This window comes from Heloderma suspectum, chromosome 1 (assembly GCF_057233095.1).
Source record: "Heloderma suspectum isolate Gila_16-S chromosome 1, 16-S_ref, whole genome shotgun sequence".
Classification (NCBI taxonomy): Eukaryota; Metazoa; Chordata; class Lepidosauria; order Squamata; family Helodermatidae; genus Heloderma; species Heloderma suspectum.
Window position 1 is genome coordinate 129,494,637 of NC_139458.1, and position 27,563 is coordinate 129,522,199.

General features: G+C 46.0%; 2 protein-coding genes across 6 annotated transcripts in view; one reads left to right on the forward strand and one right to left on the reverse strand.

Moving 5' to 3' along the window:
* Positions 1 to 413, reverse strand: part of PHRF1 (PHD and ring finger domains 1) — a 51,205-nt gene extending 50,792 nt beyond the window's left edge. For 3 of the 5 annotated variants that reach the window (XM_084857041.1, XM_084857053.1, XM_084857033.1), the window contains exon 1: positions 272 to 413. The gene's annotated coding sequence lies outside the window, so the exon portion shown is untranslated. Of the gene's footprint in view, positions 1 to 239 lie in introns of all 5 variants that reach the window. The other 2 variants (XM_084857083.1, XM_084857072.1) reach the window with 1 other exon arrangement.
* Positions 414 to 1,100: 687 nt separating this feature from the next.
* On the forward strand, positions 1,101 to 16,562 carry LOC146357855 (uncharacterized). Its single transcript, XM_084851855.1, has 4 exons — positions 1,101 to 1,213; positions 3,916 to 4,076; positions 12,687 to 13,620; positions 14,783 to 16,562. The coding sequence occupies exons 1-4, from the start codon at positions 1,101 to 1,103 to the stop codon at positions 14,826 to 14,828; spliced, it is 1,254 nt and encodes a 417-aa protein (XP_084707981.1). The 3' UTR covers positions 14,829 to 16,562.
* Positions 16,563 to 27,563: the final 11,001 nt, after the last annotated feature.

Consider the following 27,563-nt stretch of genomic DNA (forward strand, 5'->3'; position numbering starts at 1 on the left):
AGCCTCACATGCGCAGACACACGGCAGCCGGGGGCGCCTCATGCCTCGCTACGAAAAGCCCAGGTCAGAGGTGTGGCCCGGGGCGTCGACGCCATCGCCAGGGCATCGGTTAGGCGGACTCTCCAGGGGCGAGCGCCGCCGCCACCGCAGCCTCCTTCCCCCCAGCCCGCGCCTCCCGCCCCGGTTTGTGGGGCGCGCCGAGAGGCTCCCCAGCAACCCCTCCCGCGACCTCCACGCGCCTGCCAGGAGGAGCCCCCGCGAGGCTACGCACGAAAGCAGAGCAAGGCCGCGCGCCCGCCGCCGCCGGCTGCTTCTCGAGAACCAGGGCCCGGAAGGCGCGACGGACAGCCGGACACCGCCGCGTCGCCAACCCGGGCCGCGGAGGAGGCCACGAACGCCTCCGGGGCCGCCCCGGAAGAGAACGGGCGCCGCTTCCGGCGAACTCGCCCGGGCGGGCGGGGGACAAGCGGGAAGACGTGTCGGACTGTTCCATTTCTGCGGAGGCGGAGGGAGCGCCGAACGAGCCCGTGAGGGAGCGGGGATGTCGCTCGCCTGGGCTCCTGCGTCGGCCAGGCCCGTTCCCGAGGGAAGGCGCTAAGGCCGAGTGGATTAGCCCGGGCCGGGGCTCCCAGCCCAGTTCCCTCTGGAGTACATGCCTGGGCTCCGGTCCTAAGTATAGCGCGCTCAAAACAGCAAGTCAGCGTGCATATAGCAGCCTCCCCCGACCTGGTGCCCCTTCAGAGGTGTGCGATTACAGCTCCCATCAGCCCCAGCCGCCACGGCGGGGGCTGATGGGAGCTGCAGTCCCACACCTCTGAAGGAGCGCCGGGTTGGAGGAGGCTGGCGTGCAGGACTGGTGCCTGTGAAATGTACGAAGCTGCTGTAGACTTTGCCAGGCCACTGGTTGAACCAGCCCACAGCTGCCTGCTCTGGCTGACGACCGCTCGCGAGGGAGATCTCCCGAGGCCCTTCTGACTCCGGAGACGGGGAGGTCCGCAAGCGAAGCATTCGCTCTCTCGCTGTGCTATGGGCCTTCTTCCGCTAAATTCAGCTGTTGACCAGGGCAGGGACCAGAGGCTATGCTCAGTCTACAAAGAGAGATGCGGCTCCTGGCTGCGAAGGGAAAGGCACTTTGCACACGCTCAGGGGCGCTCTTGTTTATACATGCTTCTGGTGTGACCAGGTTCGAAGGCGAACAGAGCTATGGACGGAGGTCCGTAACATTGTTCAGGAGGCAGCAACGAAATCCATCCCAAAGAAAAAGAAGTGCAAGAAAGCCAAGTGGCTGTCTGATGAGGCTTTACAAGTAGCTCACGAAAGAAGGGAAGCAAAAAGCAAGGGAGAAAGGGGAAGATATACCCAACTGAATGCAGAGTTCCAGAGAATAGCAAGGAGAGACAAGAAGGCCTTCTTAAATGAACAATGCAAAGAAATCGAGGAAAACAACAGAATGGGAAAGACTAGAGATCTCTTCAAGAAAATCGGAGATCTCAAGGGAACGTTTTGTGCAAAGACGGGCATGATAAAGGACAAAGAAGGCAGGGACCTAACAGAAGCAGATGAGATTAAGAAGAGGTGGCAAGAATACACAGAAGAACTATACAGGAAAGATCTGAATGTCCCTGATAGCCATGATAGTGCTGTCACTGAACTTGAGCCGGACATCCTAGAGAGTGAAGTCAAGTGGGCCTTAGGAAGCATTACTAACAACAAAGCTAGCGGAGATGACAGTATTCCAGCCGAGCTATTTAAAATCCTAAAAGATGATGCTGTTAAAGTGCTGCATTCAATATGCCAACAAATCTGGAACACTCAACAGTGGCCACAAGACTGGAAAAGGTCAGTTTACATTCCAATTCCAAAGAAGGGCAATGCCAAAGAGTGTTCAAACTACCGCACCATTGCGCTCATTTCACATGCCAGCAAGGTGATGCTCAAAATCCTACAAGCTAGGCTTCAGAAGTATGTGAACCGAGAACTACCGGAAGTACAAGCTGGGTTTAGAAGAGGCAGAGGAACTAGAGATCAAATCGCCAACATTCGCTGCATCATGGAGAAAGCAAGAGAATTCCAGAAAAACGTCTATTTCTGCTTCATTGACTATGCTAAAGCCTTTGATTGTGTGGATCACAACAAACTGTGGCAAATTCTTAAAGTGATGGGAGTACCAGACCACCTTACCTGTCTCCTGAGAAACCTGTACGAGGGTCAAGAAGCAACAGTCAGAACCAGACATGGAACAACCGATTGGTTCAAAATTGCGAAAGGAGTACGACAAGGCTGCATATTGTCACCCTGCTTATTTAACTTATATGCAGAGTACATCATGAGAAATGCCGGGTTGGATGAATCAAAGGTCGGAATTAAGATTGCTGGGAGAATTATCAACAACCTCAGATATGCAGACGACACCACCCTAATGGCAGAAAGCGAAGAGGATCTCAAGAGCCTCTTGTTGAGGGTGAAAGAGGAGAGTGCAAAAGCTGGTTTGAAACTCAACATTAAAAAAACGAAGATCATGGCATCTGACCCCATCACTTCCTGGCATATGGAAGGGGAAGAAATGGAAGCAGTGACAGATTTTACTTTCTTGGGTTCCAAGATCACCGCAGACGGTGACTGTAGCCCTGAAATTAAAAGACGCTTGCTCCTTGGGAGGAAAGCTATGGCCAACCTAGACAGCATAGTAAGAAGCAGAGACATCACCTTGCCGACAAAGGTCCATCTAATCAAAGCTATGGTTTTCCCAGTAGTAATGTATGGCTGTGAGAGCTGGACTATAAGGAAGGCTGAGCGCCGAAGAATTGATGCTTTCGAACTGTGGTGCTGGAGAAGACTCTTACGAGTCCGCTGGACTGCAAGGAGGTCAAATCAGTCCATCCTAAAGGAAATCAACCCTGAGTGCTCATTGGAAGGACAGATACTGAAGCTGAAGCTCCAATATTTTGGCCACCTAATGCGAAGAGAAAACTCCCTGGAAAAGACCCTGATGCTGGGAAAGACTGAAGGCAAAAGGAGAAGGGGACTGCAGAGGATGAGATGGCTAGATAGCATCACGGATGCAATGAATATGAACTTGAGCACGCTCCGGGAGAGAGCGCAGGACAGGAAGGCCTGGCGTGCTATGGTCCATGGGGTCACGAAGAGTCGGATACGACTGAACAACAACAACAACCTTGAACAGCCTGATCCTGCGTGTGTTTATTCAGAAACGGAGTTAAAATAGAACTTGCTCCCGGACAAGTGTGAGCAGGGTTTCAGAGAAGGGCTTTTGTTTTGGCAAGTGCAACTTGTCGTGCAGGGGAGAAAAGGTGCACCTGGCAAAATTCTCTCTTAAAGCTACAGGAACCGAGCTGCCTCTCCTCACATCAGTGCATCAACAAAGGAGCAATAGACATGCATGCAAGTCAACTTTTAAGTTAAAGGTTTTCACTGAAGATGGGGATAGGACCGAGTTTTCAACTCTGTTGTATGAAATAATACAAATTGTATTTGTTGTTGCGTTGTTGTTGTTTTCTTTTTAATGCTCTCATCATTTAAGCCTGCGTCGAGATTTTAAACGTGACACCATTTTATCGGGAGCATAGGCAGAAGTAAGTCATGGGAGAAAGTCTAAGCCCCTACAAAAACACACTCTGTCTTCTGCCTCACTGCAGGGCACTCATGTGGAGCCCCTTTAAAAGTATAATTAATGGGTTCGCTAGAGCAGAGCGCAGGCATTAACTTCGTTGAAAATGAAAGCAATATACACATCCGGCTTAATCAAGGCGGCAATCCTATACACACTAGGGAATAAATCTTCTGAACAAAGTGGAAGATTTCTGAATAACCATGTTATATAGGACTGTGCTCCTAATATAACGCCTCCGAATAAAGCCAAAGGGTGTTTGCAGAGCGTTTAACTTGATCTTGCAGTTCCTTCTTCTGGGACCAATTTCTGTACTCCTTCCTCAAGCAGCAATACATTCGTTCTACCACCAGAGGTCTCTGCATTACCCACCCACGAAACCACACCCTGACCCTGCAGTCGAACGAGAGCGAGCCGTGCGCGTTGAACCCCGCGGAACAGATGGGCGGTGCTGCGCGCCAGTGTTATGCTCTTGCTAGGGAGTTCGGGATTATAAGGATTATGCAGCTACCGCAGGCGGGGAGCCTCGCGTTGTTAAGGCCCCAAGTCACTCAAAGAGCCAAAGGAAAATGCGCTCACAGAAGCAAAGAACCAAAGGCTAATCGCTAATTTGCAGCGCATTTGTGTTCTTCGAACGGGGAGTGTAAACTAACGAATCCGATGCAAGGAGTAAATGAATTTGTTGACAGTGCAGTCCTACACGTGTCTACTCAGAAGTCAGCCCCACTGCGTTCAATGGAACTTACTTCCTGGTAAATGTATGTAAGATCGCAGCCTTAAACTCTTTTTGTGGCATAACCATTTGACCGACTGGGACTATTGCTACATCTTGTGTGGCACAATTCAACTGTGTGTTGCATGAAGAAATGCTTTCTGTTGTCCGACTGAATCTCCTGTCAATTGGTTTCGTTGGGTAGCTGTAGTAGTATAAGAGGGAAAGTCTCAGCCTATCCACTTTATTATTTATTTAATTAGTGTATATCCCACCTTTCTGCCAAAAAATGGTGCTCAAGGCCATGCATAGTTTTACAACCCTTTTAAATTGTGTTTTAATGGATCTGTTTCTCTATTATGTTTTAATTAAGACCCTGTCTTTAATCTGCTTTATTATAGCTAGCAGGGTTGTGTGTGAATTTTGGTGAAAGGACAGGAAATAAATATGTTCCCCATTAGTCATCTTACAATCAAACCTTATTCATGTTTACTCAGAAGTCCCACTGAGTTTAATGAGGCTTACTTCCAAGTAAGTATGTACAGGATTGTTGCAGCCTAAATTCTAAACTTCCTTCCCTCGGTTGTGGCTGCTTGTTTACTTCTACCTGCCCATCTCTTGTTCTTTAAGCACCATAAGAGGGCCCGTTCTCTTAATCCATGGCTACACAATTTACTCAGGGTCCTTAGAGAGGTACATCAGAAGCTTTTCGGAAATCCAAATATAGAATGGGCCAGTTTGCATGATCAAAAGAAGCCATGGTTAGCAATGTTCGGTATGGGGCATTGTGAAGGATATTAAAGGGGGATCAGGTTGCCACCATAGTTGGTACAGTTGCCTCTTACAGGGGCTGCACAAAAAAACACCACCACCAAAACCCTTAGGAAAAAAGAAAGCTGTGCTACAACCCCTGCCGGTGGTGAGCCCTACCTGTGAGAAACAGTTGGGAGAATTTCTCCTCTCCTTGGAAAAATTCAATGAAATGGTCCGCCCCCACCCCTTCTTTGCCCACAAATAGGGTAGAGAATTTCAAGAGGCTATTTACATTGAGCTCTACTTAGAATTAGGGAACAGGGCATCTCTGAACACATAGCCCAGGAATTTGTTTAGGACCAGGATCAAGTTTGCAGGCCTTTCATGCACAACTGGCTTTCATTTCCTCTTGGCTTTCTCCATTTCAACAGCCTAATTTGGAGGGAGGGTGGAGAGAGCCGCCTTTTTCTTACTGCTATTGTTAAAGAACAGGGAGTCAGAACCCCTTGCAGCCCTATTGCAAATCACCAGAGATCTAATGGGATATCCTGATCTAACTTCTGCCCAACCCCTGTATTGGGAAGGCTACAATTTTGACCTGCAATTAAAGCTGCAGTCTTCAGATCACTTGTAGTGTGGGCCCTTTGAAGAATTGCATGTTCTCCAGCGTCCTGTTAGTAATGCAATCCTATACAACAGGGATGGCGGCTGCGTGGCCCTCCAGATGTTGTCAGACTGCAGATCTCATCATCCCTCACCATTGGCTATGCTAGCTGAAGCAGATGGGAGTTAAAATCCATCTACAGCTGGAAAGTCACATGTTCCTAAATCCTGCTATACATACATACATGGCAGTATGTGCCACTAAATTCAGTGGGGTTTCTGAGAAAACATGTATAGGATCAGACTTCACATTGATTATATAAGTTGCATTGCCTATAAGTGATTTGTAAGAAAAGCTCATTTTTTAAAGCAAAGATTAAAAACAGGCACAGAAGAAATCTGGAAAACATACAGAGCAAACTCTCTCCCTTGATATCCACACTCTCATAAATCATGTATGGCCATCCTCGGGATGGTTCGTTGTCATAAAACTTAGGGAGTGTGCTTCCCTGATGATACCAAACACAGCTAGGCATGAACTACGCCAGTGTCAGCGGCCCCTTTCTAGCATCTCTGAGAATGAATAGAAGCAAAAGGAGGAAAGAGGAAACTGCCTTTCCAACTATAATTCATAAGAGGTTGAATGTTTAAGAGAAAAAGAAGGCCCCCACTTTGCATGAAAGGCTGCCAAGATGCAATTTTAAGCACTCCCATTTTGAAACAAAGCAGGATTTGTTGCCGTTTGAGGTTGTTTTTGGTAGAGAAGACTTCATCAGGGAATTGTAGGAAGAGGGGGCCCAGTGCAAAAGCAGCTTGAAGATCAAAAGCCCTGAATACCATTCCTTTATCTGCTACAGAATTCCTGTGTGGTCATTCTAGGATCCCCACCTTTTTTCTTAAAACTGTGCCTGTGTCTATAATAGCATCTTGAAATGCAGAATGGTAGCATATGAAGCTTTTCTTGGCATGGAGATAAGAAAGCTCCACCAGTGAAATGTCAGCCTGTTAGACTGCAGTTAAAAACACAGGGGCAGGTCAGCTGAAAAAAGCTGTAAGCGATAAAGGTGGAATCTGAATAGAAAGTTCTTGAGGCATGTGGTCTTAAACCAAGGTCTGTATCTTATGCTATTTTTCTGAAAATGAGAGTGAGAAAATTCAAAACTAACTAGCTGAAGTAATATCAGAGGCAAATATATACATGTCAAATGAAAAGCATCACAAGATATCTATCTGGCAGTCTAATCCTAAAAGCACCAATAGGCAACCTAGTGCTCCCCCCCCCCAGATGTTCTGCATTACAACTCTGATCATCCCTGACCCTTGGCCATGCTGGCTGGGGATGGTAGAAGTTATAGTCCAAAACATCTGGAGGGCACCAGCTTGTCTACCTCTGCTGTAAGGGTTGAAATCCAAAGGACTCACCTTTCAAATAAAGTATTTTGGAACGGAGCTGAAGTCATGGCTTGGATAAAATTAATTTAGGAGACAATCCTATGGATGCTTAGACAGGAAAAGTCCTGCAATGCCCAGCCAGCCATGTTGTGTGTGTTTTTAGCTAAGGCTATGATCCTATACCCAATTACCTGGGGGTAAATCCCATTCAACTCAATGGGGCTTACTTCTGAGTAGATGTGTATAGATTGTACTGTAAAACAATTAAATATTATATTCTATCAATGATTGTATTTCCACCTTGTACTGAGAATTGTGGAAATTTATTTACTGGAATTACAGCCATTGATATCTTGTAATCCTGGACTGTAAAATATACTTTGGCTTTGACTAAAACCCACTCCATTGTCTTCAGTCAGAGGATCTGAATCTACTCCAAACTCTGATATGCTCCCCAGCGTATGTCACGCACAGCTAAACACTGGGATAATTAGAACTACAGACACATTTCCCACGTAAACTCAGTCATGGAGCATTTGTTTTTATTTCTGGGCTGTAAAGTTTTTCTGTGAGTCACATAAAGGCAAATAAAGGCTTCACCAGTTGAAATTGTAATACTGATCTCCATATTAGATCTGCCTGAAATGCAAAGAATTCAAAAGTAGAAACCTATCATTGCTTTCTTAGGCTTCCATACTTCCGAGGTCCAATCCTTGCTCAGCCACAAAGCTCTTTACGTGGTCTTGTGCAAGTTTGCTATCTGTAAACCTTTAACCTACCTGTGGGTCATTGTGTGAGTAAATGAGGAAAAACCCCACTGTAAATCATCTTGAAAACTGGGATGGGCTATAAACATGACAAATAATATGGATTATGCAAAGGGGCTAGATAGGAAAGATGTTCTTTTGAAGAAACTAAAATATCAAAGTGGGATCTGGAGGGTTCTGAGATTTTGTATAAACTAGCCAGAGTCTGTGAAACATTGTGGTGAATGAAAAATTCACCTAATTTCTGCTTTCTCTGTAGTTACCTGTTGATGCACATCCCAGTTTTAGTCTTGGATTTCCACCAGTCCAACCTGCTGCCTTGTGATCTTGGAGAGCTGTGGCCAATCAAGGTAGACTGTTTTAGGCTAGATGAGCCAATGATCCAACTGAATGTAAAGCAGCTTTGTACGTCCAATTTATTCTCATTTCATCCTGACCAAGCTGTGGGGCAGACTGAATGTGAACAGGGCAAACAGCTATGACTTTACTGAATAGCATTGCCAGCACTGCATCTTTTATATATAACCCATAATCTTCAGTATTGTACTACTGTTGCCTAATGGGGGGAGACCAGGATGCTTATTGCCTTTAAGAAGAGGTCAACATAAAATGTTTTGTGAACCTTTGGTTTTAAGAGAAAATGTTTCTCCATGGTCCAGGGACAAAAACAGCTTTTTTTCTCAAGCAGAATGCACTGGGTGCTGTTCTCTCTCCCCCCCTCATTTTCAGGATGCTCCTCTTTCTTTTCCCCACAGGCAGCCGACTTCTCCATCAATTAAAGCTAAAAACATGGCAGGTCTAGATCTACGTAATTGCAAGTAAGTCCTCAATGATTTCTATGAGCTACATTCAATATTATGTGACAACACTTACGTGTGTGCAACAGGACTTTCCCTTTCCCTCCTGTAGCGCACCCCGCAAATCTGCTTCGGAGGATCTCTTAACCCTCCAGAGTAGATTTGGGCGGGCACCTGGGGGTCTGCAGGGGGAGGGAGGATTTGATCCAGCGATGTCTGTTCCACTGCCAAGATACTGTTTGACACAACTGTATCAAGTTGACTCCACACTAGCGCGTGCTGCCATATCCCTCTCTAGCTGTTGGTTCAGGACAGTAGTGAGGCTCTGTTACCATATCAACAGTGTGGGAACAAGTTGAGCTAGTGTGGTGATGTAATGGTTAGAGTGCTGGACCGGGAGTTGGGAGATCCGGGTTCTAGTCCCCACTCAGCCATGGAAGCTCACTGGGTGACTTTGGGCCAGTCACTGACTTTCAGCCCAAACTACCTCACAGGGTTGTTGTTGTTGAACGGAGAGGAGGAGGATAATGTAAGCCGCCTTGGGTTCCTTGCAAGAGGAAAAAAGGCGGGATATAAATGCAACAAATAAATAAATAAATAAATAAATACCTCACAGGGTTGTTGTTGTTGTGAGGATAAGTGGAGAGGACGATTATGTACATTCCCTTGGGTTCCTTAAGGAGGAAAAAAGGCAGGATTTAAATGTAATAAAATAAATAGATAAATATCAACTAATAGTCATAGGCCAGTGAGGGCAAACACAGATAAGGTTGCCAGCTGTCTGGGAAAGAAACAGCATGGCCTACTTTTGTGCCTTCAGCAGGAGCTTGCTCCACAAAACCCCCCAGCAAAAATATTTCACAGCATAAACATTATCACTTGCTAATATCTGCACATCACACTGCAGTTAAGCACAGCTACAGTGGCCAGTTGAAATATGTTTACCCATTCCCCTTGGACAAAACCTATGTCTCTTCTTTACTGGTATGCAATGGAAGACCTTCTGTGTATGTATTCATCTCTCTTGATGCATGCCAAGGGATCCAAGTCTTTTGGGCTTAGTTACTGTAAAATCCCTGCAAAGGACAATTAGCCTGAGTCTAATTTCATTTACAGTGGTTTTAAACACTGTAATTCCATGACTTCAGTGGTATTACTCGGCATGTATGCCAGCAGCACTGGATTAACCAATAAGCTTACCACACTTTTGCAAAGGGGGTAAGTGCATGCTGTGTCGTACAAGTGATGGACTGTGTATATTATTTGTTTTACTAGTAGCCCCCTAAAACGCTACCCCTGAGTAGACTTGTAATATTTTCTGCCTATTTTAGACAGTAGCCTCCTTGTCATGTTTCCAAGACCCATTGGTGATTTTTATTCCAGTACAAGTACCACGTGGAGGAAGATTTACAAGTAAGACGCCATAAAAGAAAGGGAAAGCAGCCGTTTACTAGTGCTGCTATGGGACAGGAACAACAGCAGCTTGAAAGTTTACAAAGCATATTTAGATGGGATATCAGGGTGTGGGACGGGATAACGTGTATTAACAGTAACACTAGGTGGGCAACATGGAATATGAGTCCCAGGGAAGTTGTGGAAATTCCTGCCCAACAGGTTCTAAAGTGGAAATGGGGTGAACATCTGGGGTTGTCAACTTTTTTTTTTCTGCCAAGGCTCTTGACACTAGTGTTTGCTAAAAATTAAATAAATCCTCTTTGAAACACTTCCTCTTGGAAGCAGGATAAATGTGTATCATTTATCCTGATGGCAGAACTTCACTTTCTTTGGCAGCAAAATCTAGATTTGTTTGGCAGCATGTACGGCAATCACTCAAGCATACAGCATGTAAAGGGGATGCGCTGGTAAAGAGAGGAAAGGGTGTATGTTAAATGCCGCTGATTGACTGGCTCAGAGGGGCAAATATACAGCTTAAAAAGCAGTGAGCAAGTGAGGAATTAGCTAAATAATCCAGAGAGACAGAGAGCAAAGCTAGCAGAGAATGCATAGCAGAATAGAGCTAGCACACCCTTCCTTTTGTGTACAGATGCTTGTCAGAGAGTAATGTAGGGAATTGCCAGGTCCAGCATCTCCTGCATCTTTCAGTTGTATAGAAGGTGTTTCCCACCACAGTTGCTACAGTGACAGGAGAAACTGCACCTGCACCTCCCATTCAACTCTTAAAAGTTAGCACAGCCCCCACCTGGCAACCCCAATGGTCTGTATCAAATCCTTTCCAATGGCAGAGGTGAGAGCTCCAAAAATAACCCTTACATACAGGAACTAACAGAGAAGTCACCGGTTTGTCTTGCCTCAGCAATCTCCCTTATTCAGCCCAACTCAGGAGGTATCGCAGGGGAAAGGGCCCCAAATGTACTGGGATGCAATTCTATTTATATGAAAGGCTTGGTCACCCTTGACCCCTATTTTCCTGTTGCCCCCTCTGCAAATCCTCCAGCCAAGTGCCCGTGGGGCTCCTTCTGCAATAGTGACTGCTGTTTACCGAGGAGAGGGAAGGGCAGGCATAATAATATGACCCAGCCTGGCAGGCTGGGTGACTGACAGATGATGCCCAGGACTTAATTTGGGCTACTCACCAAGAGGAACGTAGGTCCCACTGCATCACCAATGCTGAACTCTAGCAAGCAGGCCCAGCTCTTTTAGGGGTGGGAGGAAAACACACATGAAGGAACTGAAGAGGGGTAGGGCATGTCAAGATGGGGTGACACTGGTGGAAGAAGAGATGGCATAGGGAGAATTTTGAAAGTAGGGGTCCGACAATTGACTGGGGAAGGGGGCAGGAGGGGAAGTGCCAGCCCTTACCCCAGCAGCCCTGTTGCCACCCCCTTCAATTCCTATGAATTGAGGTGTGGGCCAGTAGCCTGCAGCCATTCCACACCATGCTTGTATATGTTGAACACAAATCCCTTACACATCATTGGTCTTTTGGACTGAAATCTTCCTGCCAGGTGTCCTGTCCTGTGGAACGTAGCAGCCGCTGCTGTCACAACGATGGGCTGAGACCCTCCTCTTATGTAACGCACTCGCCACACTGTTCATTTGAGGCTGAGCAGGGAGAGGGAGTGCTGCAGGCATTTGCCACACTCCTCCCAAGGGTTTTGCATTTCCACAGACAGTCGATACCATGCTAACGCACTAGATTTCAGTTGATCCCAATTCTAGAAATCTCATCATAGAATGGTAAAGATTGCTAGGGGTGGGTGGGAGGGAGGAGAGATACATGGGTAAGAGATTTCACAAATTGCTTGGAAGGGTTGCTACGGTGTACCAGTTGTAATTCCTGTGCTTTAACCTCTCCCCATATGCATCCATTCACTCATGTTTGATACATAGGATAGATGGTGTGTTCAGTGCTATGAACCACATGGGAGAAACACAACTAATCTGCTGGGTCCAGTTCTGGGTACAATTTCTGGAGTGTAATGGTGCGGGGTGGGGGGAGGTGGAATGATTATTCAAAAGATAGTTTAGATGCGAAGGTTACCTGAAACGTCTATTATGTGACTTTTTGCCCAAATGCACGAACTAAGTGGCAAACAGACCTTAACTGCATATGAAACTAAATGCCCATTTTTAGACCCTGAGAATTCCTGCCAAGAATCTCACTAAAATTCCTGCAGTGGATGGCGACCCCGAGACAGCAAAAAATCATGAGGTTTTGCTTTATGCAGCACTTTTCTTTGACATTTTCAAGCGCACCTCCCCTGTGACGGTTCACCTATACACTTCTGGAATTGTTATTTTAAAGAAAGCGAAGCCCCTGTCTGGAAGGCCTCATGCAATCAACGGACCAGGAGGCGACCAACCCGTGGGCACGAGGCTCAGGGGCACAGGTGCCTCCGATGTGCACCATCCCAGGCAGCATGCAAGTTTTGCAGCGTTTGCCGCACAGTCTTTGAATGTACTGTTCCAGTGCTAAAGATAACCAGATCCCCTGAGCCTTTTGCACGCACACACGCACGTGCACGCGCGCAGGCACAGATACCCACCCAGAGGCAAATGAGGTAAAAGAGCAGGGCGGGATCCCTCGCGCCGCTGCTGCTGCTGCTGCCGCCGCCGCCGCCGCCGCCACTCCCTTGCTGGGGCGGGGGAGCGCTGGGCAGGCCGCTGCCGCGTCGGGGCTCAAAGAGCTTTTGAGGACAGCCAGCGCGCGCCAGCTGCAAACAGCAGCTGCACCGGCGGCCGCGCGGGGACATCTAGCGGCGCACGCCCGCCCTGCCGGCCCCGCGCGCCGCCTGGGACCCGTCCTGCTGTTGCTTCTGCGCTTGCTACGTGCGCCCTGACACTGTCCTCATGGCAAAGCCCAAGCTGGGCTGTACCACCGAGCGCCCCGGGGAAAGGAAAAGAAGGAGGAGGCCACGCAAGTCGACGGCGACGGACATCGCCCCGAGGCTCGCCCTGGCGCGGACGCTCCCCGCCAACAGCCGCGTCCCTGGGAAGGAGCCGGGCTGGCGGCAACCATTGCGGGAAGGAGGGGGAGCGGCGCGGACGCTTGGGCAAGTACAGATGGTTCCTCCCTAAAGTAAGGACGTGCAGAACCGAACGCGCCGCACCCCGCGCTGTAACTCCCGGGGAAGGGAGAGGAGGGCGCTGCCTGGTCTTCCGCGAGGAGGGGGTTCCCGCTGATTGGCGAGCGCGGCGGGGGCGTGGCTCCCGGGCAGCCGGGCGCAGCTCCCATTGGAGGGGCGTAGCGGCGCGTCACAAGCCCCGATTTGCATGGTGGGGGGGAGGCGAGAGCGAAGGCAGGTTGCGCGGCGGCCGCGGCATGGGCGGCGCGGCGCGCGGAGGACGCGGAGGGGCTGCGGCTGGAGGGGGCCCGGCCCGCGGGACGCGCTCGCCGCGGGCGGCCGCTCCGGAAGCTCGCCGCGGTGCCCGGTGGAGGCAGAGGGAGGACGGTGGTGCCCGAGACGTCGCGGGCGGCAGCGCCTGCCCAGCGCCGCCAAAGTTCAGGTAAGTCGGGTCATCCCTGGAGAAGGAGGCAGGGGGGGCGCGTCGGGACGCCTCCCGGGTCCCGCTCTGCCTTCGCCGAGGGCGCGATGCCGGTTTGGAAAAGAGACCGGCGCGAGCGAGCCGGATTTCCAGCACGGCGCGTCCGTGGCGAGGGAAGAACTTCGCTTGAAAGTCGCGTGTCCGCCCCCCCCCCCCCGTGCCAATGCTCGCCGAGGAGCAGAAGGGAGTTCGTGCGAGGTCAGTGGCAGCCCTCAGTTGCCCCCTCGGGAGAGGAGCCCCGAACTCCCATTCAGCTTTTTTTTTCTTTTAATGTTTCTCCGTTGCATAATGAAACCGCTTCCGATCCATGGGAGAGCAGCGCATAGTTTCGCTTTTGTTACTGGAAAAGTTCTCCAGTTACCGCAGCCGTGTTGTGGGCCAGGTCTGGGCACTCGATTTCAACTTCAAGGAGAGGGCTGGCGCTTTTTGCGCCTTTAACGGCTTTGGAGGGTGTGGAAAAGGTGCCCATGAAACGCTACGCTTTTGAAGTGATAATGTGTGCGGGCTTAAACGTCCAGAGGGAAAAAAAGATGCCTTGGAGTCCGTATAAATATAGGAAATATATGGGTGGCTGAGGATGCAGCTCACCTCTATTAAAGTCAATGGGAATTTTGCTGTTGAAGTTAGCAGGGGGAGGGGTGATATAGATGGTACTTCCTCATTGCAAGTATTCCTACAGCATCATCTCTTGCCATCCTTCAGTGAAACAGCTGGTGGTCTCTGAATGCGCCACTGAACTGATCTAGTGGAGGTACTCCATGGGTATTTCTGCCAAATTAGCTGCTGTTTCGTACCGAGGAGGGAAAGAGGGAGGTTTTGCTGTAGAACCTAACCAGAAGTTGACCTAGGAATAATTTCAGTATCACAGTAAAGAGGGGGAATGCTTTGAATATTTTTTTTTTTAAAAACCTACCAGAGCTGATACACTTTGTTGAATGTCCCATTAAAAGCATTACTCTGCCTCTGTGTTGCACAAGTTGTAATGGATCAAGAGTGCTGAAAGTGGTGCATTCTGGGCTTATTCAGATATTGGTCTAAATTTGGGAAATAAGATATGGGAAAATACGGGCTCCGTGAATGATAGCGGTGACTCTGCTGTTGATCTCTCTTTTGTGTGTTTCAGATCTGTGGGGGTGGGGCGTCTGTCTGTTCACATCCTAGAATCGTAGCCTGTCTATGCTGGGTTAACCCTCCAGAAGCAGGTGAGCCACTGACTAACGCACATTGCGCTGCTAGTGTCCCCACTGTGCGTGTGACAGCGGCTAACCTGCTTTTCGGACATCGCTGGTCTCCCCGTTACCCCTCCCCTCCCTTGTCACCCCCCCCCAAGAAGAAGCGATGCAATGAACCATTCTTCCAGTTCAAGTTGGAAAAAGGACTCTCTTAAGACCGAAGCATCAACCACTAACAAGTATGCACGTCCATGACTACTGCAGAAAAACAGAGTTGACACTCTTTTCCCTTGAGGATATATGAAAGACTCAAAACACATTGGTTCAGTTTTAAGTAGGCTATGTTTTCACTGGGCTAGAGAAGGGGTGTAATTAGCAAAGACGTGTTTGGGTTGTCTCGAGTTCTTCCACCAGAATAATCCAGTGACATGGAGAGCCGACAAGACCGAGGTGTGTGTGGGAAGATCATAAATGTATGGCAGTAGATGTAAGGAATTGAAAATTCTTGCCAAAAAGAAAGTATTTCAAAAAACTTCCATATTTGAGATTGTGCTGCATCAAAGAATCTGTCTCCTGTCCTGGTATACAGTGAGTGAATGAGTAAAGTAGTCAGGACTCTATCTGTTAACAGGAGAAACTACAAATAAGGGGGACTCCATAATCTTTTGAGTATCAATCACCATCACTTTTTTTTCTTTACCAAAGCTGTTTGTGAGGTCTTGCTCCTTTCTCAGGAAATATTTCCTCTAGGAGTAGGGCAGTGATCTGCTCTCCTTAAGGGGGAAAGAAATGGCTTGTGAACTTGGACGGATTTCACACTAGAAATCACTTCAGAGCCTCTCTCCTGCAGACAATGTACATGTCTGAAAGACAGAAATGCTGTTTTAAATGCATGATCAAGTTTTTAAATTGATAGATATCCAGGTAGGAAGGCAGATTTACGCCTGAATTTCAATCTTCCTCTATTTTTGTGTCACCTGTGAAGAGATATGTTCTATCTGAAGTACATTTTTAGTCCTCCACCAGCCATTTTCCATAGTGTTTGTGAATAGCGTTTCTTCACACTTTTAATTTTTCCTATCCAGAAGTGTTGGGTGGAGAAGCCCTGTCAGTTTCACCAACACTGGGAAAACCTCATCCATCCTTTTCCCAATTGCTACTGCTGCTTGAAGGAGGAGTTGGCCTCTTTTTCCTTCAAAAGGGCATGGATGTGCATGCAGTAATACTTTAAAAGATCTGACAAGGCTTTCCCCTGATCCTGTCAATTTCACTGGAATGCAGAGAAGGGAACAGTTAAGGATGGGCCAGGTCAGAAGATACCTATGAGATTGCATCCATGTCCTAACACAAAGCAGTGTGAGCCAGCATCTAGGGTTGGCAGGTACAGGAATGCCCTCTCACACAGTAGCTGGAGCAGGTATGGTAATATTTAAGTGGGGAAAGCATAACTTGTGAATAGTGGCAATGTGCATTAACTGAAGTCGGGGGAGATTCCGAGTGATAATTTGTGTTTGAAAATGCATTTCTGATTTTGGCCTTAGAGGCATGTGAATGACTCCACTGTTGGTGTCCAATGGAAAGAAATCTGGGATGATGAAGTAATTGTTTAAAATAATACCCTGTTGTTGACTATTCTTTTTTCTTGCACTGCAAGAATTTACTCTTGGGATACAGGAAACTTTTCTTATAACTCATTGTATACATTAAGTAAAAAACAAACAGATTTCTATGGCTTTGTATCACTTTCATTTGTACTGTTCAGCACTTTTAATTGTGTAATATCCCATACAATAATTATTCTATTCTTCGTCATGAAAGTCCTAGCAAATAGGTCCTTGGGTTTGTGCTTTACAGATGAGCAATTGAATCCGAGAGGGAGATATCCCAAGATGCTTAGTGAATCTGTGGCTAAACTGGAATTTGACATTTCCCAAGGTAGAGGCTCCATCCAGTCGATTAGATTGGCTCATTGTTCAAATACCTTTATTTCCACAGTGATGTTAACAGGAACATTCAGGAAAATGCTGCTGAAGGTGTAGGTATTGACAAAAGAAAGCCACATGTACACAGTGAAGATTTTATATTTATGCCTCCCCCAGCTACATACATGTAGAAACACAGACTATTTTAAGCAGAACAATAGAATGTATACTAGGCTAAGCAGCTATGTAGCACTAAACTTCTAGAAGCATTGTTCATAGAATGCATATTGCTTACATCTACTTTTCTTACATGTGTCTTGGAGCTTCTGATCATACATTGCTCTATCTGGCCTCAGTTGGCTAGGTCATAAGCACAGCTGTTTTAGTTTATCCCAGATGAGAAAGGAAAGCAATGTTGACAGCTGCTGGTAGATGAGTCGTCTTGGATTGTCTTCTGTGTGTGTGTTTGTGCTTCAGCCCTCCAGCAGTGTTCTAGTGCACCTTTAAATATCTGTGAACATCACTGCAGTCCATCTAGGTGGTTTTCTCAACAGAGAAGCTAAGAACTGAACAAGCAAGAGGGAACTTCCTATGTAGTGGTATGTCTTGTGCTGTACCAACTATCTAGATGAAATCTCTCTTAAGGCTCATGTTCCCCAAATTTACATATTTATTACCAATGGCTAGTAGTCTGGACAGCACACACGTTCCTGTATCAAGAGCTGGCTCATCCATGCAGGGTCATCACTTAATTACCCATCTGCAGGCTGTTATGCAGGCTAAATGTCATCTGTGTTCAAGTTAACTATATGATCTTAGGCAGCATCACAATTACTGTTAGTAAGCCTTCATTTTTGGAGTATCTCCCTCTGGTGCATTTGTCATTCTGGTGGTTCATGAACTTGCTTGCTTATGTGCAAAATGACCTAATAATTATGACCTAATGCAGGTTTGCTGAAAGGCTGAATGAGATGGAGGGTTTAGATCATAGTAGAACGTGTCCTTACATTCAGGAAGCCACTGGAAGGTGGTGTGGAATTGGGTGGATTTAATTCCAAAAAGAGTTTTCAGCACATACAACAGCCTAGGATGATGCATCTGGGAAGCTTTGATAGAGAAGTTAAGAACAAGAGTCTTATTTTTCCTATTTTTAAAAAAAAAATATGTGAAGGGTGGGTGGGTGGAGGGGTTAAATTTATCACTTCAGCTTTGTTACATTCTTAAATCAATATTTTGCAACATAATTGTGTACATATTACTTCTGCAAAAATATGATTGACAGATTGTATTAACCTGTATCTGTGAGCCATATTTGATAATCCTCAATGACTGAAAAGTTGGAGGGGGGGATATCAAATTTCACCTTCTTACATCTCAGTTGGATGTGCAAGTTTCTCCTCTTTTGTGTCCTTATTTGCCACTTGGCAGATATGAAGATACATAGCCAGGAACATTAAGAAATATTTGTATTAATAGTTTGAGCCAGACTGCAGTGTGGCCTTCTCAGGAGGGCCTTCTACTGCTAGGCAATGTTCATTGGTACTCTCAATAGTATAAGTCTCTGGTGAGGAAAATAGCTCCATTATTCACTGTGGAAGTTAAAAAGGGTTTACTACATCAGACTTGAATCTTAAGCGTACTATTTATATATTTCCATATTTGCCAAGAATATCAAGGGCTAAAAGTCTAATAATCCTAGTACTTGACTCACTACCAGCATATAGAACTGAGATTATCAATAGTTTATGCCTTGTAGAATACAATACCCCTAGCAACACGTGTAGATATGAAAGCAAACCATTCAGGATTGAAGCTGTTTAACCAAATGCCAAAGACTCTTAATGGAGTTATGCAATCTGCAAAGCAGGCACAATGATGCTTTAATATTGGAGATATCAGCAATGAAGGTTATTCAATTTTCTATGAATGTTTTTAAGTAAGATAGTCTGATTGTATTCCTTGCATCCCTATGAGGAAGGCAGGTGGATACCTGTCCAAGAACAAGTGCAACGTCCTGCCTTGCTTCTCATGTACCCCGGGGTCTGTGAGTATGCCAGTGGGATCCTAGAAGAATGTAAATAGTATTTTGGGCTGAGGACAGTATGTTTCTCCAGCACCAGAAGAGTATATGTTACTTTCACATAAATGTGAGCAGAGGCTTATATAAGCCCTCTTAGAATCAGTTGTCAGGGAATTCCACAAGGAGAGAGAACTCACTGATCCAGAAACAGCTAAAATTTTCTGGTACAGCCCAAGAGCCACTGGAAAAATAACAAGGCAAGTTTTACGCTCTGTCTCCCTAATATTAAGAGGCTCTTGCATAGGGATGGATGTCTTTTATCCTCTTACAGATTCATTACGTTTTCTTTAAAGATATTCTGTTTAAACTCATTTACAGTACACCAAGCATGACAGTATTTAGAGAAGCTTCACTTCTCTCAATGGTCTGGTGGCGTGCGTGTGTAAGATTCTGTTGACAGAAGGTAGGGGCAGATATAACACAGGTTTGAATTGTTTCACTGATTTTACTTGCCTGATCAAAATACTCCTGTTTAAATTCCTTGCAAGCTGGCTGCCCTAGTATGAGTCCTCCTGTTGCCCTCGCGTGTATTTGAAAACACATAATCTGGAGAGGCACTAGAGCCTGCAGGCCTCTTCCTGTACTTTAGCACCTTGCATTTATATAACAGGCAATTCCTAAAGGAAGTAGGCTTGGGGGGAAAAGTTATTTCAAGAACCCAGCGTATGGGAATTAACACAAGTTCAACAGCAGCTTCTGTTACTGGATGGCGGAATATGCATGGCATGTTTTGCCCAAGACAATGATTTCTTGGAATAGCTGTTCTGAGTGTGTGACTATTTCAGCTGAATATTTTTGAGGCATAAATACTAAGTTCGGTGAAAGGGATATAATTCATCAACTTGTCTGCTTTGTGGGGAAGGGAGAGTTAAGCTGGGTGGGTTGGAAAAGGAGCTTGTTTTGTTTAACTTTTATTTTCAAGTATTTCTTAAATGTTGCAATTTGACAACCATTAGGCTTGGCATAAAGAGCAGGCAATTCATATATTCTTGGTTTCTTCCCTCAATGGACACTATAGCATCTTTATTCTCTGTCAAGCTGCTTCTCTCCCATTCGCTATATTTCCCTCTTAATTTTCTTTGGGTGGAGAGAGTTGCATTTTGTTTACTGACGCTGACGCAATGGGCCACTCACTACATCCATGAAATGTGCAGCCTTCATGGCATATATACAACAGAAGGTGACTCCAGACCTGATGGTATCTGGAATAAGCTTACTGATATTGCTAAGGAATGAATTTTGCAATCTTTTTTTTTTTAAACACCCTGTGGTATTACTCCTTTTGGAATCACTTTATCAACTAATGAAATACAACACATCCTTATCCATGAAATGCTGCTGTTCAGCTATTCTCTGTCTTGCTGGCTAAGGCTGGCAAGGTAGTGTTGCCTCTCCAGGAGATTATTAGAGATTCTAGCCTGTGGAGTGAACACTGTGTTCTACCTTAGTATGCCCAAGTAAGAAGAGCAGGCTTAAATTACTCCTTAGAATTTTTCTTTAGTTTATTATGGGATGGCTTTTGGGGAGAAGATGCTTCTGTTTCCCATGTGTGAAGAACATAAGCAAAGCCATGCTGGATCAGAACAAGGGCCTGGCAAGTCCAGCATGCTGTTTGCACAGTAGCCAACCTGATGTCTATGGGAAGTCCACAGCAAGACATGAGTGCAATAGCGCCCTTCCACTCGTGTTCCCTGGCAACTGGTTTTAAGAGGCATACCACCTCCGATACTGGACGTAATATATATCCATCATGACTATTAGCCACTGATGCCTTATCTCGCCCTAGCTCATGAGTGCTCCCTCTTCCACATGCACACACATGACTACACACACTCCCTCAGTATTCTGCTCCCTGGTGTCTTTGGGGCTGCATACAGGCTAAAACTTTGTCCTGGTTCTCTCCCATTTTAAAACCTCACTTTCTTGGAGAAAGAAGCCTGATTATTTTTTAATTATTTTTTTCAAATTGGGCCAAAACATTGGTCAGTCAGGGCAATGAATATGATTGGGGGCAGGTGTGTGTGGAGGCATTCAGGAAAATCTCACGCTAAACTTCAGATCCTGGGCCATTTTACTTGGCATCACCTTGAAGGCCAATTGTTGTGAACCGCACAGAGAGCCTTGGCTTTTGGGCAGTACAGAAATGTAATAAATAAATACAAATAAATGAATTGCTCAATCCTCCTCTGGCAGGTTGATGCTATGGTCCCATTATACCACTATAATGTAGTTGTGATTCTATACATGCTGAGCAGCAGAATCAACAGCACAAGAACAGCTGCAGAAATCAACACTGACACACGTTCCCACAACATCCCTAGAAACTTTGCTGCCACTCATCAAGGCCTTGTGTGTTGGTGATATCCCCACATCGCTTGTGTATGGTAGGCACTAACATAGAGATGGGCAAACAACCCTACGAAGGTGCCTAACACACTCTGCACACAACCAGGCAGACAGACAGAGACCACAGTGCACAGGCTGCCACGGCACTCTGAGTTGGAGGCCAAAATGCAGAACTCAGAGGCTTTCCAGGAGAAAGGTTTGTGTCGTAATTAGAGAAGATCGCATTAGGGCCCATAAATTCCATAATCTGGCCCATTTGTATGGCTGTGTCTGTGAGGGGAATCCACACTTTGCAGGGTGAGTGGGTGAAGGGGACATTAAAAACAAGCTGAAGCTACATAGCAAGCACACGGCAAGCAGTACCATAGTCTGTTCAGTGGAAAAGGGCAAGGCTGAGTTGCACCATAAGAAGATGTGAAGGTGGCTTCCCTATGGCCCAGCCTACCTTCTGGGGCCCTACTGGCAACGGCAAGCTCACACGGGCAAAGGGGGAGGCAGCAACACAACCAGGGCCCGGGCCTCCTCTGCCACAGAGCACCACAAACCAAACTGCCATAGAAGGATTTATGATGGAGCCTTTGTAGTCTCTCCTAAACCAAGCCCAGTTCATGCCGCCCTTTCTGCACCTTCCTGTCTCATGCTGGAGAAGACCAGCTGTCTAGCTTAGAAGTCATGGGAGGGCAACGAGGAGCTGTACCAAAGCACAGGCTTCTTGGCCTGCATGAGGTCCTTCAGTCAGTCCCCGGTTGTCTCCTTGAAAGGGGCACACTTGGGAGTACGTTGTGAGAAACATCATGGCTGGGAGCCTTACCAGCAGTAAGAGCCTTACTCAAGTACCTGCGTGATCCATTCCTGCCCTAGGGCAGGGCTGGGAAGACTAGGCTTGCACGGTCCGTTTTGTGTTTACTAGAACACTGATACCCATCCATTGGAGCCAAGTGCAAAGTAGTGGCTCAGGCAGGTGAACATGTGCCAGTTAAGGAACAGGGTGCCTCTGAGCACATGCTCAGCCTAGGAAATTGTAATCAGTACCAAGCTCAAAAGTCCTGGTTCCTGCCACCCCTCCCTGTGTTCTTTGCAGCAACCTAGTCTGGGGTGGTTGTGGGGACCATTTCAGTTGCTGCTATTGTTAGACAATTGGGAGTCAGAAACCAGGGCTGTGCTGAAAATTTCTTCCATGTTTTTTTCTGCCATTCCCATTCAATTGACCAGAAAACAAAAACTGCTTTTGAAAAGACAAATCGCAGAACCTTCCTCAGAAAAATGTCATCTGAGAACTTTGGGCTCAGCTCTAGGTGTCATTCTTCAGAGTTCAGCACCTTCCCCAGGTTCCTCCAACTATTTCATTTGTGAGGGGTGATTTCATTTGTAAAGCTAGCAAAACAGATCCTCAAAGCCTATTTAAAATAAGTTAATTTAGAATGTCATTAACTGATAGTTACTAAGTAGCTATCTAAAACAGTGTAATTTACTTACATTACAATTAAAATCCTATTGTTACGAATATATAAAGTAGATTGCAGTTAGTCTCCTGGGCACCACCACAAGATGGCTGCCATGGGAGGAGAGGCTAGTCACAAAGACAAGTAACCTGCCCAAAAGACTGAGTACAAGGCAGAGGTGGGGACTGGCTCCCAACGCACTAAACTCCTTTGAACCCAGTTTTTAGCACCAATAGAAACCGATTTCACAGAAGGCAAATTCACCCCCCCATCTGTCTGTCTGTCTCTCTCTCTCACACACACACACACACACACACACACACACCATCTATCCATCAAGCATGTATACATACATGCATACACCCATATCCTTCCCTTCTCACTGCAAGCACACAAAAATCCAGTCACTCTCTTTCAGGATCCCTCCAAAATCTCCCTCTAAACCCTTTCTCTCTTCCTCTCTCTCTTTCACACACATGCAGCCCCCAGCCATTCAGACATACAAGAAAACCCGCACTTTACCCCATCTCCCCCAGCTTCTCTGCTGGATGCCAGTCCTCCTGCAAATGGAAGGAGCCTTTCCATTCATGGAAGTGCTACTCTTGATCCAAACTATTGGCCATTATAAAGAAGTTGTTCAAATCCAAAATAAAGCTAGCTTATTAATTATCAGACAGCTATAAGTAGTTCACTAAATTGGTGTTATTTTAAAAAATCAGTAACTTCCATTAGTAATTCATTGAAACAATCCAATTCCTCATATAACCCCAAATCAAGAATTATTTTTCTTAGCAATGTAGTGCTGTGAATCAATCCCACTACAATCCATGTCCAGTATACTACTGGGGAAGAGCAGAGGGTATTTCCAAGTAGCACCAGAAAGAGTGAAGCGGCTGGGCCAAAGCCGAAAGGACACTCAGCTGTGGATGTGTCTGGTGGTGAAAAGAAAATCCGATGCTGTAAAGAACAATATTGTTTAGGAACCTGGAATGTCAGATCAATGAATCAAGGTAAGCTGGAGGTGGTCAAACATGAGATGGCAAGATTGAACATTGACATCTTGGGAATCAGCAAACTAAAATGGACAGGCATGGGCGAATTTAATTCAGGTGACCATCATATCTACTACTATGGGCAAGAATCCCTTAGAAGAAATGGAGTAGCACTCATAGTCAACAGAAGGGTGGGAAAAGCAGTACTGGGGTACAATCTCAAAAACGATAGAATGATCTCAGTACGAATCCAAGGCAAACCAACATCACAGTATTCAAGTCTATGCCCCAACCACTGAAGCCGAAGAAGCTGAGGTTGATCGGTTCTGTGAAGACCTACAACACCTTGTAGAACTAACACCAAAAAAAGATGTTCTCTTCATCATAAGGGATTGGAATGCTAAAGTCGGAAGTCAAGAAATCACCGGGATAACAGGTAAGCATGGCCTTGGTGTGAAAAATGAAGCAGGACAAAGGCTAATAGAGTTTTGCCAAGAGAACACGCTGATCATAGCAAACACTCTTTTCCAACAGCACAAGAGGCGACTCTACACATGGACATCACCAGATGGTCAATATCGAAATCAAATTGATTATGTCCTTTGCAGCCAAAGATGGAGAAGCTCTATACAGTCAGTAAAAACAAGACCTGGAGCTGACTATGGCTCAGATCATGAGCTTCTTGTTGCAAAATTTCAGCTTAAATTGAAGAATGTCGGGAAAACCACTAAACCATTCAGGTATGACCTAAATCATATCCCTGATGAATATACAGTGGAGGTGAGGAATAGATTTCAGGGATTAGACCTGATAGACAGAGTGCCTGAGGAACTATGGACGGAGGTCCGTAACATTGTTCAGGAGGCAGCAATGAAATCCATCCCAAAGAAAAAGAAATGCAAGAAAGCCAAGTGGCTGTCTGATGAGGCTTTACAAGTAGTTGAGGAAAGAAGGGAAGCGAAAAGCAAGGGAGAACGGGGAAGATCTATCCAACTGAATGCAGAGTTCCAGAGAATAGCAAGGAGAGACAAGAAGGCCTTCTTAAATGAACAATGCAAAGAAATCGAGGAAAACAACAGACTGGGAAAGACTAGAGATCTCTTCAAGAAAATCGGAGATCTCAAGGGAACGTTTTGTGCAAAGACGGGCATGATAAAGGACAAAGAAGGCAGGGACCTAACAGAAGCAGATAAGATTAAGAAGAGGTGGCAAGAATACACAGAAGAACTATACAGGAAAGATCTGAATGTCCCTGATAGCCATGATAGTGCGCTCACTGAACTTGAGCCGGACATCCTCGAGAGTGGTCAAGTGGGCCTTAGGAAGCATTAGTAACAACAAAGCTAGCGGAGATGTCAGTATTCCAGCTGAGCTATTTAAAATCCTCAAAGATGATGCTGTTAAAGTGCTGCACTCAATATGCCAACAAATTTGGAACACTCAGCAGTGGCCGCAAGACTGGAAAAGGTCAGTTTACATTCCAATTCCAAAGAAGGGCAATGCCAAAGAGTGTTCAAACTACCGCACAATTGCGCTCATTTCACATGCCAGCAAGGTGATGCTCAAAATCCTACAAGCTAAGCTTCAGCAGTATGCGAACCGAGAACTACCGGAAGTACAAGCTGGGTTTCGAAGAGGCAGAGGAACTAGAGATCAAATCGCCAACATTCGCTGCATCATGGAGAAAGCAAGAGAATTCCAGAAAAACATCTATTTCTGCTTCATTGACTACGCTAAAGCCTTTGATTGTGTGGATCACAACAAACTGTGGCAAATTCTTAAAGTGATGGGAGTACCAGACCACCTTACCTGTCTCCTGAGAAACCTGTACAAGGGTCAAGAAGCAACAGTAAGAACCAGACATGGAACAACCGATAGGTTCAAAATTGGGAAAGGAGTATGACAAGGCTGCATATTGTCACCCTGCTTATTTAATTTATATGCCGAGAAACGCTGGGTTGGATGAATCAGAGGTCGGAATTAAGATTGCCGGGAGAATTATCAACAACCTCCGGTATGCAGACGATACCACCCTAATAGCAGAAAGCAAAGAGGATCTCAAGAGCCTCTTGTTGAGGGTGAAAGAGGAGAGTGCAAAAGCTGGTTTGAAACTCAACATTAAAAAAACTAAGATCATGGCATCTGGCCCCATCACTTCCTGGCCTATAGAAGGGGAAGAAATGGAAGCAGTGACAGATTTTATTTTCTTGGGCTCCAAGATCACCACAGATGGTGACTGTAGCCATGAAATTAAAAGACGCTTGCTCCTTGGGAGGAAAGCTATGGCAAACCTAGACAGCATAGTAAGAAGCAGAGACATCACCTTGCCGACAAAGGTCCATCTAATCAAAGCTATGGTTTTCCCAGTAGTAATGTATGGCTGTGAGAGCTGGACTATAAGGAAGGCTGAGTGCCGAAGAATGGATGCTTTCGAACTGTGGTGCTGGAGAAGACTCTTACGAGTCCCCTGGACTGCAAGGAGGTCAAATCAGTCCATCCTAAAGGAAATCAACCCTGAGTGCTCATTGGAAGGACAGATACTGAAGATGAAGCTCAAATATTTTGGCCACCTAATGCGAAGAGAAAACTCTCTGGAAAAGACCCTGATGCTGGGAAAGACTGAAGGCAAAAGGAGAAGGGGACGGCAGAGGATGAGATGGCTAGATAGCATCACGGATGCAATGAATATGAACTTGAGCACGCTCTGGGAGAGAGCGCAGGACAGGAAGGCGTGGCGTGCTATGGTCCATGGGGTCACGAAGAGTCGGACACGACTGAACGACTGAACAACAAAGGACTTCCTTAACATTTAAAAGAGGTAAGGCTATTTTTCAAAACAAGAGCTAATTATTCATTTTCTGTTCAGATGTAAACTCTTCAGCAGTCATTGCATAATTCAGGATTAAGCTGTCAACACTTCCTTTCATACACTTGCTATTTTGTAAAGTATTTAAGGGCGAACCATTTATCAGTCTTACTATGGGTTGACAGTGATCATCCAGCAGACCCAAGTAAGGGTGCTTCCAGAGGGAGGACTCCTAGTGCTAACAGTAAAAAGGCATTGTGCATCTATTCCATCTTTCCCTCCTTAATGGTTTTTTTGTGGCAAGAAAAAAGACAGAAGAAGCAGAGGGGAAACACAGGACAGTTACAAATGGAAGACAATATCATTTGGGCCCCCCGTAAAACTCTGTGAATTAGACAGGGCAATTGCACAAAGCCTTATTTGGATACACCCAAAATCTCATGTAGACTAAAAACCAAGGATGGAAATCTTCATGACTGCAAAATTCTTGCCTTGTCCTAGCACAGTGGAAGGGACCATAGGATCATCAAGTTGGAGAGGGCCCTGTAGGCCATCTATTCTAACCCCATGTTTGATGCAGAAAGTCAACAGGTAGTGTTCAGCCTCTGCTTGAAGACCTCCAGCAAGGGAGAGTCCAGCACCTCAATGGGTAATTGATTCCATTCTTGAACTGCTCTGTCAAGAAGTTCAATCCAAATCTACCCTCCTGTACCTGAAGCTCAATAGATCTAGTCCTGACTCCTGCCCAGTCAATGGGACAATCCCCTGGCTACCCCTGCTGCCAGCAACCAGCATCATTGTATGCTAGCCAGAAGAAATCTTGCTCCATCCCCATAAGGGTGTCCCTAGGGCATGGGGACCAGCACTCACTGTGAGGATGGTTAAACAGATGGTAGGGTGGCCAAGTGTCTTACTTTGCAGAGGAGAGTCCACTGTTTTGAAGGCATCCTCTGTTTGAAGGGTTGCGCAGTCCAAGTCCAGTTTAAAGATAAAAAACCGTCAGAAAGGAGAGCTAGGCCTTGAAGTTGCTCATCAATAGCACCTGGGAAGCAGACTGAGCAGACACACAGGTCTCCACACACAGGTCACCTGGTCAGTCTTCCCCACTATGGTGAGATGTATCACATTTGTATTTAAATTATTC

What these genes read in the sequence shown, in the direction of transcription:
- LOC146357855 (XM_084851855.1), top strand. Translation starts at nt 1,101, where the DNA reads ATGCGGCTCCTGGCTGCGAAGGGAAAGGCACTTTGCACACGCTCAGGG. An exon ending in CCCCGCGGAACAGATGGGCG is followed by an intron (nt 4,077 to 12,686) that starts GTGCTGCGCGCC and finishes GTAAAAGAGCAG; the next exon opens with GGCGGGATCCCTCGCGCCGC. An exon ending in CCAGCGCCGCCAAAGTTCAG is followed by an intron (nt 13,621 to 14,782) that starts GTAAGTCGGGTC and finishes TGTGTGTTTCAG; the next exon opens with ATCTGTGGGGGTGGGGCGTC.